This window comes from Harpia harpyja, chromosome 7, assembly GCF_026419915.1.
Source record: "Harpia harpyja isolate bHarHar1 chromosome 7, bHarHar1 primary haplotype, whole genome shotgun sequence".
Taxonomy (NCBI): Eukaryota; Metazoa; Chordata; class Aves; order Accipitriformes; family Accipitridae; genus Harpia; species Harpia harpyja.
In genome coordinates, this window is record NC_068946.1 from 38872779 (window position 1) to 38891330 (window position 18552).

At 37.8% G+C, this 18552-nt stretch overlaps 1 protein-coding gene across 1 annotated transcript in view; it reads left to right on the forward strand.

Moving 5' to 3' along the window:
• The window catches only part of LY75 (lymphocyte antigen 75), a 47502-nt gene that overhangs the window by 14485 nt on the left and 14465 nt on the right, over positions 1-18552 (forward strand). The window contains exons 13-24 of the mRNA XM_052792082.1: positions 3-145; positions 5491-5572; positions 6140-6211; positions 7599-7722; positions 8605-8640; positions 8910-9085; positions 10163-10227; positions 11437-11513; positions 12637-12773; positions 13809-13914; positions 15906-16066; positions 16731-16860. Coding sequence (XP_052648042.1) covers positions 3-145; positions 5491-5572; positions 6140-6211; positions 7599-7722; positions 8605-8640; positions 8910-9085; positions 10163-10227; positions 11437-11513; positions 12637-12773; positions 13809-13914; positions 15906-16066; positions 16731-16860 — 1309 coding nt within the window. The remainder of the gene's footprint in view (positions 1-2; positions 146-5490; positions 5573-6139; positions 6212-7598; positions 7723-8604; positions 8641-8909; positions 9086-10162; positions 10228-11436; positions 11514-12636; positions 12774-13808; positions 13915-15905; positions 16067-16730; positions 16861-18552) is intronic.

The window sequence follows — 18552 nt, forward strand, 5'->3', positions numbered from 1 at the left end:
AGTTCTTCCACAGTGAAAGAGTGCTGCGAACCAGGACCTGGGAAGAGGCAGAAAGGTTCTGTGAAGCACTTGGAGGCCATCTGCCTAGTTTTAGTCACTCAGAAGAAATCAAGGCACTTCATTCTATCCTGAGAAAAATAATCAGGTAACAAACTAGCCATGCGCTAGAAGTTTGATTTTGGTTGCATTCTGCAGCAGATAGCAAATGCTGCTGCTGACCCCAAATGGCAAGTATGAGATAGTGTGCAGTGACTGTGTTTCCCACAGTAAAAATGGCTAGATGTGGCATTTGAACTGCTGGTCATGTCACTGCCTTCCTGGAAAATGTCAAGGGAGTACAGCATGGGCAAATGTTTCACATTGCTAGAGAGAGCACAGGAAAAGAGAGATTTGCTTTGAGCGTCTTCCATTACATGAATTTAAGCCTGTGTTGTTACAGTAAGTGTTTCCTTCTTTATGTTGAATTTTGGACAACAGGATGATAGTTGTTCCTATTCTTTACCGATACATTCTTTAGAGATTAGTTATTTCTGTTTTTCAGATAGGTCTCATCTTTATTCATGACATGCTTCCTGACTAAACTGGGTTCTGTCTTTTGAAAATGTGAATAATGTAGTGTCCAGCAATCTGGTTGGCATGGATCCCATTTGGCATAACTGCAATAACACTATATGGGCATTAGATGGGTGTGTTGAGTTTTCTGGTATCAACAAATTAAATGCTACATAATTTATGAGTCTAAGGCTCTATTTTTAATGAAAGGAACTGTCACTGCAAAGCTTTATTAGGCATTGGTGTGATGTCAGATCCTTGTGTAATATGGTTTTTTTGATTGGCAGCCTGGTTTTTCAGAACTTTTGCCAGCTTAAACTCAAATGCTGCCAGTTAAATGTTCTAATTTTTTTTTTGATCAACAAACTAAATTGGGATTATTTCAGAGGCTGCCAATGTACAACACTGTGATTAAATTTTAAAACTTGATGACTGAAGAGATGCCTTCTTGAAAACCCAGTGAACTTTTTTTAGAAGTGCACAAGTCATGAAAATTACTCAATGTTTATATAGTAAGAGACAAAAACAAACTTGTATGCTCTATATATAGATGGTTTAGCTTGTATAAAAGCCACTTGTGATTCCTTTCCTAAAGTGACTAAAGTCGCTGAGATAAAAATTAGTGCACAAATTATTTTTAGCTATACATCTTATTATACTGTTTTGCAATTACAAATTTTGTTTTAGTATACCTAATCTACTATGAAACATGAATAGAGAAGTAACTTTATTTTCCTACAAGTACTTGGAACTGCTTTTCAGCTTGCAGACCATCTGAGGTATTAATTATAGTTAATGGCCATTTTTGTTAGGAGTTTAAAGGTGGAGACTTTTTCTGTCTTTCCAGAAAGTCAGCTAACACATGATGCTACTGCAGTTCCCATATTTCAGAAAACTTGAACTTAGCCTGGAAGAAGGAAAGTCCCAGTACTTCAGTATTATTCTAGCAGAACTTAAATAAGGGGCAATATATTGAGCCCAGTATAAATTGACTTTGCAGCCAGTGTTGCAGTAAGTGCATGTGTCAAATATAATGCAAAACACACTATTCCCATCTAGGTTAACCCCTTTTCAAGCATTGCAGAACTTCCTGAACAGAAATACTACATACTTGATATTGCCCAAAGTCTTTTAAATAACATTTGTTTGTTTAGATAACATAATGAAGTGTTTAAGTTAGTTATGCTCTTAAATTACTCAGAGGTGGTGCTTGTATTTTGGAGATCAAAAGTCAAGGGTAGCTTGTCTGAAAATAAGCTCATCGGAGAAAGGAGAGAAGAAACCAGGTGAATTACTTACCTAAATTATTTGTTCTTCATTAACTGGGAGAAATCGTCCTAAGATAATGTTAGATGTGATTAGCTGCTGGAGTGTGCTGGCATGCAGTTTGTCTGTGTTCCCTGCGTTTACTTAGTACAAACTCTGACCTAAACTATTCATTCAGTGCACTCATTTCAGCTTGGGGAAGGAGCCACACCTTAGTTTTTTTAGTTTCAGGCTCTTTCCCCTTGCACAGTTCTCTGGTGACTCATTGAGAACTGTTTGTTTTTAAATGTTAGCAAAAGTCAGTTTGGTTCACCAGGAAAAGGGCAGCTTGCCTAGTCCATTCTGTTCTTTACTCAGATTCCACCTTAGAGGCAAATAAGAGCTAGAATTGCTTCAGCCAAGTCGGGTGATTGCCATTGGAAAGGAAAATTAAATTTGCCTGCCAACCTTCCCCTGTCTGGAAGAAATAGGAGATAACCTCTTTTCATTTTGAGGGACATCATACGGGCAGAACAGATCCGGTTCAGTTACTTCCATTCTTTTAGGATTGTTTTTGTGAGCATTCTGCGGCTTATAGCTGGCAGCAACGCTGGATGCAAGGAGAGTAACAGCTTGGATTGCTTAGAAATAACATTTCAATGAGAACACCTTACTGGAAAGAAATCAGTTGCCTTTTATATGCACAGCTCTGCTGCTGTAATTGTTCTGAATCTAGAAAGCCTCACTAACACCTGAGTTTGCAAGAAAAAACTGATCTTATTCTCAATGCACTGACCAAAACAGCAATAAAGCTTAGATGGAAGTTGTAGTAATTGCATTAATACAACTTCTCTTTTCTTCCGCTAAAGAGTAGGTGATTAGCAGAGTGGGAATTCAGCTAGTGGCAGTAGCCTGTTACAGAGGGAAGAGCAGGGGGTCGGGTGGGCTTCATATATACTTTTAGGCCAGCACTGCCTAAGATTAGATGGTACCTTAAATTGCACCGTTAGGGAGTTGGCCCAGATGTACGCATGTTACCTCTTGTCAAGAACTAGGTTGAACTACAAGCCACTTCACTTAGGCTCCTAATCTTGTGTTGGAGCTGACATAAGGGATAGAAAAAATCCTTTTTCAATTTCAGCAGTTAGAATACGACAGTAGAAAAATTACTGGTTTATATTCCCTTCACATTGGTCTAAACTGTATTTATCCACTCCTGCACAACATTGACTTTTATGAAGTTTTACTTCTCTCTGTGTGAGAGAAGAGCCACTGGTATTCTGCAGGGATTGCTGGAGATTTAGAGTCTTCCATTGTTAATCAGCATGGAGTCCATTATAAAGCACAAATTGCACCTATTTTTTAGCTTGAAACTCAGGATAATCTAGGTTTTAGAGGCGGTTCCAGGAATGTAGCTCAAAGAATACTCCGGCACTGATAAATCCATTTTGATACCAGTCCCTATGATGAATTTTAAATGCTTTGCGATGAGGAGACAGATACCTAAAGTACAAACAAATTCCTTGCTGCAAGCTTAGTTGCAATAGAGAGTCTTAATTCATATTTGTCTTAAATAGTTGGTGGAATTCTTTTCTGTGATGAGATGATAATGTAATTTCAGAGGGCTATCAAAAGGCTTTACTTAAGCTTAAAAGTGCTATCAAGGATAGTGTAGCAGTTACTGAATTACTCATGGTCATGTCTGAACAGTTCCAAAAGAAGCAAAAAATGTACATTAAAGTGTAAGTGCCCAATCAGCTGGAAAATGTTATGTTTGCAGGCCAGTAATTGTAAATTAGGAGATAAGCTGGAGAAAGTCTTGACCTGGCACACTTTTTAATGTATTTATTTATTTATTTATTACATAAAAGCCAAATACAAGTTGAAAGACTTGGAAAAATTGCTCTAGTTCCTCAGGTAATTGCTGCAGATCTTTCTGGAGTGAGTGTCTCAAATTTTCTTTTTAGTAGATATTCCTCTGTGATGATCAATTGCTTAAATTGCACTAAGCCTGTAGGTGACGATTAGGGGGGTAGGGTTAAGCAATGTCTGATTCATAATTGGAAAGAACAATCACAGAAAAATAAAATCCTAAAGGCAAATTGCCAAAAGCCACTTAGCTGCTTGACAGCTGTGAATGTTTGGCTCACAGTTTTCCCTCTGGAGTGATACAGGGCATTTAGGCTCTTTAAAGGCTCCTTAGTGATATCATTAAAAGCCTAAAGACTATTCAGTATGATAAGATCACACTAGTGTGATCACACTATCACACCGATGTCAGAAAAGTAATACTGGAGTTGAGCAAAAAAGCAAAAATGAGATTTGGTGGTGGCTGATGCTTTTCTTCCTAATGGGAACACTACCAAATAAAATGCTGTTGCCCTTCTTGTATTTCATGTACTTAGCCCACATACTCGGGGCTAGCTGTTGTTTGTTGGTGCTGCACTGTCAGCCATTTCAGGCTCAATTTAGCATCTTTATGGTGATATGTGTGGAAAGGTAATGGTATAGTCTTACCAAAGAATTTATCACCCTGTGGTTTCGTAACATTGCTTATGCAGGTAAGCCCAGGTCTGAGTCCATCCCTCCATGTAATAAAGTTATTTTCATAAACTTTCCAAGTTCTGTCTTAAAATTACTTTAAGTTTGTCAGCTCTACTCTTTTGGGATCCTTTTCCAAACTCTGACCTCTGCTGGTCAGACAACTCTTTCCAATTTGGAGCCTAAATTTATTTCTGAGTTGTGGTTCTTTCAGACGCAATGTTCTTTTTGCTCAAATAGATCCTCGTTTTGGGGGTTTAGTCTCCTAATATATTGTAAAGAATAATTATATCCTTTCCCTGTCTTTCTTTGTCAAGGCTAGACAAGAAAATCTGTAATTCTTGTTAATAACCTAAACTCTCATTTCCTCAAATATCCCATATTCCTTCTCTGTATTTGGTACAACATGAATTTATGGAATAGTACTCCTGATACAGTTTTACAAGAGCCCTGTACTGCAGCATCAATACTTCACTATCGCTGTCAGACCACCTCGATGAGAGTGCCTTTTCCACAGCTCTGTTGTAGTAGGGTTTCACGTAGTCTGTGATTTCACAGAAGACTCATGGTCTTTCTCCCCTCTGCTTCTTCCAATTGATACCATTAAGTACCTAGCACAAAATTGATACTTTGAGAAGTAGAGGTTGCAGTACAAAACTAACCTTGCAGTTTGACTAGCACATATTTCATTTTGTTATAGTATCTTTAGATTCATAGGCAATAGTAAAGAGTATGGTAAAGACTGTTACTGTAGATTTAAGTATTTACACTGTAAACCCTTTTTTTTTTTGGCAACTTTGTATCTTGGAGCATAGCTGAAATTTTGAATTTAAGCATCCCCTGCTTATGAAAAATGAAGAAGTAAAATCTAGAAAGAAATACAGTTCTGACTGTAACTGCAGTGAACAAAGAAATTACCTGATTTAGTTAGTTTTCTCTGTGGTCAGGGAAAGACTACCTACAGATCTTAAAGAAAAGTGCAGAAGAGGTCCTAGCTTTATGCCCATTTTCTCTTTGAACTGCTACAACTTGCAGTAGTAAACCTTTGGTTTTGCTGCTTGATCCTAAGTAATGCCATGACATAGGTCAGTCTTTCTATTAAATGAGTTGAACCATAGACTTGGCTTAAGATTTTACCTTGTTTATTTACAGCAATGACAGATGGGTATGGATTGGAATGAATAAGAGGAGTCCCGATTCTTTGGGAACCTGGCAATGGAGTGATGATAAACCCGTAAGTTAACTTTTAACCAGGAAATGTCATGTCCTGGTTTGTTTCAGCTTGGACTGGACTGAAAGTAAATTGATAAATATTTTAATTAAAATATGGCAAATCTTTCCAGAGATGAATAATTCAGAAGAAGATTGTGCACTTAAGAGCTGCCATCCAGGCAGATTTCCAATTAAAAGCATATCTTTAATAAGGTTACCTGATTTCTGTCTCTGTTGCATTATAATATTTTAACAGAAATACAGTAGTAAACATCTAAGAGAGAACAAGATGTCTTCATGCCACAACAGAGAGGAGGGTTTATTAGTTCATCTCCTTGATATGCCAGACTTCTCCAAAAATATCTTCCTCACTGTAATTGATTTATTTGCCTGAAATTGTGAGTTCTTCCTCCCCACCCCCAATAATAACAGGTACTCAGACTCAAAACTGCTCCAGTAATTGCCATTTAACACATATTTTAATAGTGATAAACATAATAGGATCCCAGGTTTGAATGGTTATCTCTGGGGATTACCATAGCAAATATAGTCATAAAATAATGATTCTTTTATCTCGTCCATCCTGTAGGTAACTAGTGTTGTTATGCCACTTGATTATCTGGAAGATGAATATGATACAAGAGACTGTGCTGCATTAAAGGTTAGTTTTAAGGTTTTTAATAACAGCATGGATATTTTACATGGAAGTACTTGCAAAAAATAGTTTTGCCAGCCATATATTGAATTTAGCTTGACTGCTGAGATGTTTCCTTTGCATAGTGAAAAAGTTGTTAGTGTTCCCTTTATCAGTCTACACCTATTACCAATTTTCCCTTACTCAAGCAGTTTTTTATGAACAAAGCGCTGTGCTAATGATACCCTTTCATTAAGACTTCTTTTGAACTACAAAATATTTTAGTAACAATGCTACTCTCTATTGAATAATGTCATACTATGTATCTCTAGTATATTACACATAACACTTAAGGATATAACATGGAGTCTAAAACAAAAAAGCAAACAGAAATGAAAATCTAGATTAGTTTTTCTGAACTGCAAATTAAGAAAATGTTTGAAACCTAAAGTAGGGGAATGCAGTAGCCAGGATAGAGCACATGTTTGTGTTTATTGTGTGTATTACCTTGTTTACTTGTGAAAGAGACTAAGTGCTGTCCTGGTTTCGAATTCAAAATGTTAGGCCTCTGCTTAATTCCTAATTATGTTCTTCATTGCTTAATTTAGTCTTGATGGCATGAGTTTTAAAATGGCCTTTACCTTTTCTGAAGCATCACCTGACTTTTTATAAGATCATTCCAATATGATCCCTTCTTTTAACCTAATTAGAACCACCTCTGCTTTTAGGATTTACTGAAGGAAAGGATAGTTGCATCCCTTTGCTTCTGTTCACAACCGTTTCCCCTCATTCTCTCCTCCTGTGTTGATGACCCCAGGCTGAGAAGCTGTCACCATTAAGCTACTAAAAATTTTAGACAAGAGGAGAGCAGTTTGAAGGGGACACTGTGAATATAGTAACCTCCCTCCCCTACCTGCTACGTATAGACATGTTCTTTCACTAAATGATAAAAAATTATCCTTGTTGCAGAGATCAGCAAGAGTGAAGTCAGATTTTAAGCTTGATTGTAAGAAATAATCTTAAATAAGAAAGACTATTTCTGTGCCAGTTCAGATGGGTTCCTCTTTGAGCAGCAATGAGCATCATTTCAAGGCAACAAGTTGCAACAAATAATTCAATAATAAGCATCAGTGAGATCCTGTGTGCTACAAAAAAACCAAAGAAAGAACATTGCAAGAAGAAACTTTTGTATGTAGACTTATCTTAAGCCCTTTACCTAATTGCTTCACAAGCTCGGCTAGCAGGGAGAGTTATAATTGAAGATTTACAGTTACATCTGCTAATTTTTTGCAAAATAATTTGTGAGACTAGCACCACAGTAAAATACGCTGATTTTGCCAAAGTACCTTTTTCATTTCACATTTCAGAGGCCTATGCCGTACTAACTCAGTTCTCTGTTTCTGCTTTTATACAGACCTCTCAGTTTTCACGGAGATCATTTTGGAGATTTTATTTCCATGAAGGCAGAGACCTGGAATTTTACTTCAAGCCTTTTGATTGTGAAGCTAAGCTTGAATGGGTCTGCCAGATAACAAAAGGTAAACTGCAGTTATATCCATTTATTCAGAGAAAAGAGTTGTATTACTTGTTACCACTGACTTGTCATTATTGCCCAATAATAGAAACTTTGCAAACAGTATTTTATCATTTCCTCTCTGAACTGTTAAGGGGACAGTACATGAGATGTCTCACCTATGTCACATACAAACAGCCGTGCACTTAGAATATTCAAAGATCTATCAGAAAATGACCATGAGGAGGATGCAGTATCACTGCTCCCGTATTCTTTCTTGTCCCGTGAAGCGAGAAGTGGCTTCTTACTAGGTGAGGTGATATAAGCCACTGAGTTGCAGCATTTGTGGACTTCACTTAATCTTTCTTAATGATATTTGTAACTATATGACCACAGACATCTTGGGTGTACGGTTTGCTTCAACCTGAAGTGAATTCTTCTGGTAAAACTGGTGAACTAGCTCCTCACTGTAGTGAGACAGGGGAGTGGGAATACAATAGAATGGCATGGCATATCTGCCACGTCAAGATCCAGGTTTTTCCATGCAGTACGACAAGTGCTGTAATCCAATAGGCTTTTACGTTTTGGTCATTCATTAAAAGGCATTTCAGGGGATGAAACTTTCTTCTTGTGGGGAGATAGGCGTAGATATACTGCTTTGATGCTTATATTCTGCTTGGCAGAAAAAAATCCACAGATGTTTAAAACTGAGGTATGCAAAACTCCCATTAGTTTTACACCAGCTTATTTCAAACTATTAAACCTGTGTATGATTTCCTTCTCCTTTTATTTTTTTCATCATGCATACTGAGAAGCATGAGTACAATCCATCACTTCCGTTATTGGTGACCACAGTCTTGTTAGAAGTTGAACTTGAAGTAACTATTCCTTTTTTTCCTCTGGACAGGTAGCACTCCAAAGACACCTGAGTGGTATATACCAGGTAAATGGACTTTTTGTGTATTCTTCTGCTATGTGTTTATAGTTGTTAATACTCTATATCTTTTATTAGTTTTGTTATATTACTACTGTAATACCTGTTTGATACCAGCAAAGGTCATGACTGATAGAATTTGATTCTGAGAGAGCTCAGAATGCAAGGAGTGTTGCTTCTTCCCAGTGTCAAACTAAAATTTCTTAATACGTGCAGAAAAAGAAAGGATTAGTTTTTCAGAATTTATTTCTTACACATGTGGTATTTCTTCTGCATAGATGAAATTGGAATTCATGGAGCCCCACTTGTAGTTGATGGAGCAGAGCTGTGGTTTGTACCAGATAAAAACCTGACCTTCCAAGAAGCTATTTTCTACTGTCAAAAAAATGATAGTGATTTAGCCTCTGTGGAGTCTTATCCAAAACTCAGGACAATACTGTCTCAGATAGAAAAGGTAAGGGGGTGTAATCTGTCTAACAGATAGTTTCCACTATAGGGAAATTTTCTTGCCAGTTTTTCCAATATAAGAAAATATTAATCCTTAATTTCTTTCTTTTCCCTGTTGGCCTTAATAGTTTTTAATTGTACTTTAAAGGAAAAGATGAGTTGAAAGAGAATGACTTTAATGTCAGTTTGTAAAATAATTTTTAAATTTAAAGGTAGCCTTAACAACATGAAAAAAAAAACCCACCACCTCCAAACGGAGAGAAAGTGTCATAAAAGGACCACCATGTAAGCATCCCATTACCTGCTAATACTTCACTAACAATTCTGCCAGTTCTTCATTTTATGCATGGGACAGCACATCATTTTTCACCTGATGAGAGGGTTTAACCAGAAGTGCATGGTCAGATAGCCTTTTCTGAAAGGGGTTTGTGGTGCTCATAGCATGAAAGTACATTCTTTTAAGGAATCTTACCAAAACATTTCGAGTTTCAGCACCTCTATTACTACCTTTCTTCAGTGCTACTGCTTGTGACACAATACTTTGTGAAATTATCAGCTCACAAGCTCTTTTCATGAAATTTCTCCTGACAAGAAGTTACCTGGAAGGAGAAATTACAAGGCAGGAGAAATCGAGGATTTGACCTGCTACACCTCTAGCCTTTTCATGAACTATTTGTTCTTAGGCTATCTACTGGAAGAACAGGATTATTCTGAGGAAGGAAGGAAGGTCCTGTGGAACCACTTCAGCTTTAGGCAGCTTGCAGCTAGGTCCTGGTTGTCTGGTAGAGTTCCTGCTATGAATTTTTGGGGAATGGCGTATCTAGCACACACTTAAGACAGTGCTGCAAGATTTCCTGTAGCTTTATCCAGCACAGTGGAAAATACGGGCTTTTTTTTCTAATGGGTGCAGGGGTCCATCTACGTGGCATATCAGTCTCAAACCACTGAAGAATAGTAATTCCTGCATATTTTAGAAACATTTTAAATCAAAATTAGTTTTGTCATTGATTTCTCGTTGGTAGAGTCTGGAGCTCTTTCTCCGTGGGTTGTAAAATACTGGGTTTTTTGTTCTTTGTTTCCACAGTTATCAAACAGCGAACAGAAGTGGTGGCTGAAGTTTATTGATTATGGTTACAGCTATCATTCACCGTATGTAGAATAATTATGGGATACTTTACTGTAAGCTTTTTTTGATGTGCTTTTTAGGAATATAGTTAACTAGAATAGTTTCCAAAGGAAAATATTTTATCCTCAAATTTATAAAAGGTTACTTCTTCATCGTCCCAAAGAAGCAAAATAAATAATTTGAACTAAGCTAGATAAAAATATAGCATTATTCAGTGACCACTGTTCTCCACTTTTGTTCACATGTACCTGCACCTATTCTTCCCATGCTGAACTTAGACCATAGAATACCTAAACCAGAGAGACTAGAACTGTGTAGTGCTCAGACAAAGCAAATAGTAGTTAAGACAGTATGGGTGTACAATTAGAAAGTGGGAATATTTCAAAATATTGTTGAAATATTTCCATTAGCTGCCAAATTCTGAGTTCTATTCCCATTACAAGCATTATTGACATCAAAAATTTAATTCATAATAACTTGATAATAACTGAATTCATAATCCATTTCTTATGTGTCTATCGGAGCCTCTAGATTTCAGGCTGTTGGGTTTGACATCTTAGTCTTATCATGTGAATCCTTGAAATCTGTGATCCTAGTAGCTAATGTATTCTATTGATCTTTAAAATGCTTTTATTGGATTTTCAAGCCCAGTTCTATGTTCTGTTAATAATTGGGGAACTGGAAAAAAAAATTCTTAAAAAAACCCTGTCTATTGGCTCTGAGGATATCTGAGAAATACCTGAGAACAGGGAATGGGAAATGGGAGGGCTTATAGTATAGCCCTGTAGAGCTGACAGGACTCAACAACAAACCTTGCATCGTGCCATTCATGGCTGCAGCAAAGGATCATGGGCTTCTTAGAAGGAAGATTCTTCACCTTCCAAAATACTATAGTAATATAGTACTGTGAAAATAAAACAGGGGCTATTGCCTATTCTTCTCGCTTGTCCTGACAATGTGCTGCAATTGCAGCATGGTGATAAATAACCTCCTACCCTCATTCTGAACATCTCTTCAACAAAGTTAATTTGGGTATGGTACATAACTACTGAACCTACCACATATTTGTTCCTAGTCTAGTTTTTCCCCCTCTGTCCTTTCTAGTGTGGCAGGGCATCTCCTAGAAACAGTTACCAGCCCAAATTTTTGTTTGCACTGGCTCTGTTGCTGTCAGAGTTTCCACTTGAAGATCACATTGGATTGGAGATTAACTCTGAAATGTTTATTTCCAGTTTACAGTTATTTTCACGCTTCCATGATCGATTCCTGAGAGATTGCTGGTATGTTTCTAGAAAGAACTGGTATAGAGGTAAGACTGTTTTTATTTTTTCCTCTCTGTCATTATTATATTTAAAAAAAAAAAAAAGTAGTAGTAATTACTGTTCTGCCCAAACTCTTATATTGAATGCAAATTGATACTGAATTAGGAGTGAATGGCTTCTTGGTGATAATCTGATTGAATTTTAAATCATTTATTTCTTCCTCATGGTAGAAGCCATGATAATATTTCTTGATGACCAGAGGCAAACCTGAATTCAGATGACAAATTTTTATAATTGATTGTCACTCTTTTTACAGCATAAATTAATTAGGTGAAATCTGGTTTTGGTGGTTACCTTTCTGTGTTTATGCTACATACTGTGAGCTCTGCAAATTAAGTCTTAGTGTTGTGTTAGTTAGAGGAGCTTAACTGAATACTTGCAACTGCATATGCATCTGGAGATGCAAATTTCATTGAGCAGTGGAGTCATACTGGAAGAGGTACACAAAATAATGGAAATGTCACCAGGTGGTACTTGAAGTTTCTTATTTCCTTTTTTCAACATTGTTTTATATTGAGGGAAATGTATAACCCCTGGAGAACAAATAGTTCCTCCTGGCTACTACCATTTCACTTTAAAGCACATTTCCCCCGTTATTCTGTTGTATGCTGCTGAGCTGTTTTCATCCCTATTAGCCAAAAATTGCTCTTGACTAGGAAGCCAGTCCAGTTACTGTAGGAGTCATGTAAAGCAGTACAGGCCAGATGTTCTCCATATGGATGTTAAAGTATTCCTTCAGACTTTAATGACCTTTAGGTCACACACCCTCTATGCCAGAATATGGGATTAGTCCTCATATTTAAAATCTTCTTATTTCATGATTTTTTTTTTTTTTTTAAGTTGTCTCTGCTTGTATGAAGTGTTACTACTGGAAGTAAGGGATCAGATTCTGGATCTTTAGGAATATTATATTACTGTCTGATATAAATATTTACATTTTGTCTTTTGCTCTGTTGTTATTTTTAATGCTTTAGATTGCATAGTACTTCACTGGTTGCACTGAAAAGGACTTCACTTCAGATTGGTCTTTGTCATGTCATAAAGTATGGATGGCAATTGGAGTGTGACAGGCATTACCATAACTGTTTTATAAAACTTCTATTTCTGCAGACTACCCAGTGAACTGTAACGTGAAACTGCCCTTCATCTGTGAAAAAAAAAATGCCTCCTTACTAGAGAAACATGATCCCAGTTACCGCCCTGTCAGAGGAGGTTGCCCTAAAGGTTGGCATCAGTTCCGGAGTAAGGTACAGAGATAATACAAATCAATCATCCTTACCTATTTTTCATAGTCCAGTAAGCTGGAGTGACCTACTGAAAGAGGTGAAGAAGTAGCACCTGTGTTCAGGAATGGACTAGGAGGTGGCTTTTGAAAACTGTGTGTAGTGATTAAAATCATCTCCCCCACTTCTCTGTCCCTTATTCAGGATTGATGGTTTCTTAATTTCAAAGCAGTAGTTTTCAGGTTTTTTGCTTTCCCATCACCACATGTTTAGGTCCAAGAACGTTGGTTGTATTGTCTAATCTTGGGCTCTGCTTTGAAGGAAGAGAAGAATTAGAAAGGGAGAGGATGAGACTTCTGTGGCAGAAGCATCTTGATTCCCTCGCTGAGTAATCATAGGCAGTCAGCAAGCTGGCAGACACTTTGCTTCCTAAGTTGCCTTAAGGACTTAAGTCACTTAATTAGAAGCAGCTTTTAAGAATGAACCAACACGTCAGAAGCCATAGTGTATTATGTTTCAGTACTATTTTTAAGGCGGTCATCTAAAGTCTTAGTGAGACTGATTCCTGTTATTTGGCCCACCATTATTCTGTACATGAGAAGGAGCATGCATGAAATCTGCACATTACATTGTGCCAAGGTTTGCAAATTTACTTACACGTCATTGCAGAATATAGCTTTTGAGTTCCCATGTAGTTTCTCCCCAGAAGTGACGGATTACAACACAGGCTCCTGGCCCAACCCTATCTGACTTTAAGAGATCATGTGTGAATTCTCATTCTTAAAACAGTACATGATCCTGATGTAGACAATTAAAAATTGCTGAATTCTAATCCTCAGTGAATGAGGACTTAGTCAGTGGGATCATTTTATATTTAGCTATTCCATTGAATCTAATAAGAAATGCATGCAGCTAGTTCCATTGCTTTCTGAGAACTATATGTTATTGCAGGAAATGAGAAGTGAGTTTTTAGGGTTGGTTGAAGAACCTTTTCTTATGAGTTATTTCTTAGGAAGCCATGGTGTGATGAAAATCAGTTTCATTATGTTTATTTTGCAGTGTTTTCTAAAGATGAAACCTGAATATTTAACATTTAATGCAGCTAATGAAAAGTGTGTAACTTTTGGAGGCTCTCTTCCATCTATCTCAAATCAAGCTGAGCAAGGTATGATGGTGAACTGGGGGCGCTTTTAGTATGTAGTTTCTCTTCCAAATTCAGTATAGTTCTGCTTAAGAACTTGAGCATAATTACTTGGTTATCTACAGGCATACTGGGAACATTCTAAAAATCCAAGACCAGTTAAAATTGTGTTGTCTGTTGTTGATTGCATCACTGGAAACATAACGTGGAAATGCAGTCAGCAAACATTTGAGCCAGTTTGAAGAGCAGCTTCTCTGTATGATCTTAACCTGTTTGCAAAAATTGCAAAACCTTGCATTAAGGGTTAAGGATAGAAGGGTCACCACGGAATGAAGAATTCTCCTGGTTTGCTTTGCATGTTAAAACATAACTGAGACTGTAGACTTGGCATTGTGAAAATCACCCTATGAGCTGCTTCCAAGACAAGCTCAGCTGTCTGTATGGGAACAAGATGGCAAACAGTGCCCACTGGAGCACATAGGACCCTCTGTGTCTAAGTGTGCTGAGCAGCTTAATGTGGCAGTGTGCCTAAACCGACCACCTGCAAGTTCTCCAGGACACTGATAGGAGAATAGAAGGCAGGGGGACTGCAAAACAGAGCTGTTCCACCTTTGGGACCTGCCTCTCAGCTGTCATGTAAACTAGAGTCACTGAGGTAAATGCAGTGAGGAAGAAATGCATTCACTTTGGCTGCAAGTAATGTTCAGTGATAAACTGCTGAATAAGACAGCTGTGTTTGCATCTAGATTGTGGATAACTAACGGTTCTGTGCAGGTATATCTGAAGTAGCTCAGTTGAATTCTGCAGCGTGCACAGTGCATATTTTCTTTATAAGCAATTAACCTCTTGCCAAATGGAATATGAAAAGTGGACTAGGGAGGCCACTAGTGTACCTGCAGGCAGCAGCTGAATGGTAATTTTTTTTTTTTACTGCTGTTATTGGGGAGGAATAGGGTTATAACTATACAGGAATATACATGTCTGAGACTATGGTTTTGGATGCTTTTAAGATCGCAAAAGCATAGCCATTCCGAAGTGTTACATAGCAGGATCTGTTGTCTAGTTTGGTGCATATGGAAGTGTTTGTTACTGTTTCATGTTTGTTACTGTTTCTTGTTTGTTTTTTCTTCCCCCCCTGTAGTGAAGGCCACCTGTATGGAAAGAAGGCACAGTCCTCTTAAAGCAGCATGCCTCTTTCTGTAGGCTGCTTCTACTCCTCCCAGTGGCATTAGGTGGCTGGCTAGCTCTGACATGTAAATCTTCAATGACTTTGTCTAGCTCAGAAAATAGGCTGTGGCTAGTCTGGCATGTGGCCAATAATTAAGACATGTCAGTAGTAGCTAATTACATAGTTTCAATTTGTCTTCCTAATCTAGACAAACTCAGAGAATGCCTTTGGTGCCTGGGGGGTTACCAAAGCCTGTTGTTTTGTGCCAGAATGCTCACCAGAGGGGTCTGATTTAAGGTTTTCCTGGCTGAATTTTTTTCCAAGTAACTTCACTTCCTTCGTCCTGTCCTGCTTTCTCTGATGGTGGAGTGGGCAAACTCTGCCAGAATTCAAGAAATGGTTCTGATTTATGGTATACGTCAGTAGGAGAGAAAGATGGGAGATAAGACTTCCCCCGTCAATTCAGAGAGGGCAGGAGGGAGCTATTCTATTATCTCTGCAGGGAGACAATAGAAGATCTTGCAGACCTGTGGAAAAGCAGCTTCTGAAATTCGGATATAAGTGCAAGAATACAAAGTAGTGGGCAGAGAAACAGGTTAAACCCACTACCTGCTCCTCAGCTGAGAATTTGGAGGACAAATACCAATAGTCTGCTCCTTCAGATAAAATCAACATGAAAGGTGTTATCTTACGGAAGGAAGGGACGATAAACGATTTGGTAATCATAAAGGTCTGGGAAAATTAAGTTAATACAAACAGGGTTTGCATTATCTATGTGAACTGTTTTTTTCAGATGTTTTACTGTTTTCTGAACCACAATATGTACATTTACTGTTCTGCCCAACAGATTATATAACATCCTTGCTTCCTGGTATGCCAAAAGATATTTGGATTGGTTTGCAGTTTCTGTTCAGCACAAGGGAAAACAAATGGATAGATGAGAGTAGACTGTTGTATAGTAACTTTCACCCACTCCTGACAGGAAGATTAAGGAAAATTCCACTCGACGTAAGTTCTGACTTTTGACTTCTCTTGACCGTTGAGTAATGAAACTTGGAATATTGACTGTATCAAAAAAAAAAAAAAAAGCCAAAAAATACATAACAGTCCAAATCCCCTGGTTAGTGGTTTTAATTGTCAAACAAGGTGACCGACAGTAATGGAGTTCTGTTTACTTTATTTGGATGACAACTTCTGAACTGAGATGGGAAACACTGAAGGGTGAAGGAGAAAAGCTGAAACAACTATTTAATGACTCTTCTGGAACTTCTGTTTGCAATTTAAAGACTACATGAAAACAGTCATTAAAAAGATGTCGTCAATAATTCTTGGTTCAGTTACACTTAGAATGCATCTGCAAACCATTATACATTGGTATTTTGCTCCCTGCTCTACCCAAAATGGAGCATAATAAATGTAATTGAATCACACCTACAAACAAAATTTATTTTAAGTGTTGGATCACTTAATTTAATATTCTCCCCTGTATTTAACTTATGAATTCTTTTTGAATCCAGGCACCTGGTAGTGTTTGTAAAATAGGTAAGCTGTTTGAAACTTCTTAAACAAGTTCAGACAGCTCGAGTTCCCCTAACCTCGTGTTACTTCACCTTCTCTACACAAGTATGTTTATGCCTCATTTGAGTCTAATAAGCGTATTTCTGGTTTTCAGCTTTTTGATGAAGAATTTAACAATCAGTGCGGTGTAATCCTTAATGATCCCAAATCACAGTATGTTGGAACATGGAATTTCACTGCTTGTGCTGACAGGCACTTCTTGGGTATATGCCAGCGGCCTATAGGTAAGTCTGAAGAGTCAAAATAAATTACAGCCAGAGTTTGCAGTTAAGATGCGAGTGCCAGGAGACCTTTTAATGCATGTAAATTGTTGCACTTGAAGAGCAAGATTCTTGTAGAGACTGAGCAAGTAAATTTTGGAAAAGCAGAGTGTGAAAGATGATCTGGGACCTATTTTGTCAGCCATTCAGAATTTTCCCTTTTGTTTTTCATAGCCTAGTTCAAAGGGAATCTGTTTTCCTGAGAGACTGTATGGTTTCAGTGGAACCATAACTTCAGCAGACAGGGCTTCAATGTTCTGTGGGTATGGAGGTCAGATAAATCAAGGGGTGGAACAAGTTACTCCTTTTTCCTCTTCAGAACTGTGGAAGTGAGAAGCCCTGGGAAGGAATCTCACAGTATTTCCATCCTCCTTAAACATATCCTGTGGTTTTTAGCACTATCAGAATATGAGATATCATATACTCTTACTGTTGAAATTGGTCTCCCCAGAGGAAACCTTGAGGGCATACAAGAAGAGTGATAATCTGGAGTGATGCAGCTTTCCCTAGCTTTTGTACAGATCCGTTGGCGTGAGTGGGTTTTCTTAATCTGAACTAAAAATAATATTCTGATGTAGCCATGTGGGTTGGTCGATACCAATTACTGGAATCAGATCAAATGCATATAGCTATTGTACACATTTAATTACTGCTATGGGCTAATGTTCAGCATACCCACTTCTGAGTATGTTCCTCTATGTAAATAATCCTTTTAAGTAACTAACATGCTATCTTCAAAAAAAACCACCAACAAACCCCACCCCAAAAAACGCAGGTGTGCAAAACACCCAAGAATATGCCCACCTTCTTCATTCTCAAACAGGCAGAGATTTCCCTGCCCCCCACCCCCATTTAACACAAAAAAATCTTTATTTCAGTGCCAAATACTTTAAACATTCCAAGTGTCCAGATTAGAAGTCTGGATGGAAGAGATGTCATAAACATTCGAAAAGGGGATTTTTATTAATAGGAAGTTGACAATATATCTGTGTAGATCAATATATTATTAGTCTGGGCTGACTAAAATACTAAGCACTTCTTCCTTGCCACAGCTGTAGAAGGTGTAATGAGAAAGGTTTTTGGACTGCCAGAGAATGTGTCCTGGTGTGGTCTGGTCTTGTATCATCATTGTATTAGGGATCTAAGGATAATTCAGGTTGGAAGGGACCTCAACAGGTTGCAGGGACAGCTGTGAGAGAGTCCAGGTTGCCTAGGGCTTTATCCTAGGGAAAAAGATGATTCATGTTCCTTGGAAATCTTGGCATGATTGATTTGCAGAACTTCTTGAGATGTTAATCATTGGCAATTCTTTCAGAAATGGACACTTTCCTTACTACCTTGTTTCCAATTTGGTAGTGCTTGATGTGCAATGGCACCCTTGGTTCTGTGGTTCTTTTTTGTAGCCATTTACTAAGTGAAAGCATTTGGCAGCAGACACAAACCACTTGAAACAATCTATTTCAGCTTTGTCACTTTTCTCATCTATTGAAAGCTGTAAATATCAAATTAATACTATGTTTCTGTCTTCTTGCATTTTGGAAAATGGCCCTGTCAGCCTGTCAATCAGCCATTCTATAGAATGATTTTTAAACCCCTGCCCCCCAACCCCAAGCCTTTTTCTGCTTGAGATATTTTAAATGTCAGGGGTTTTCTCCC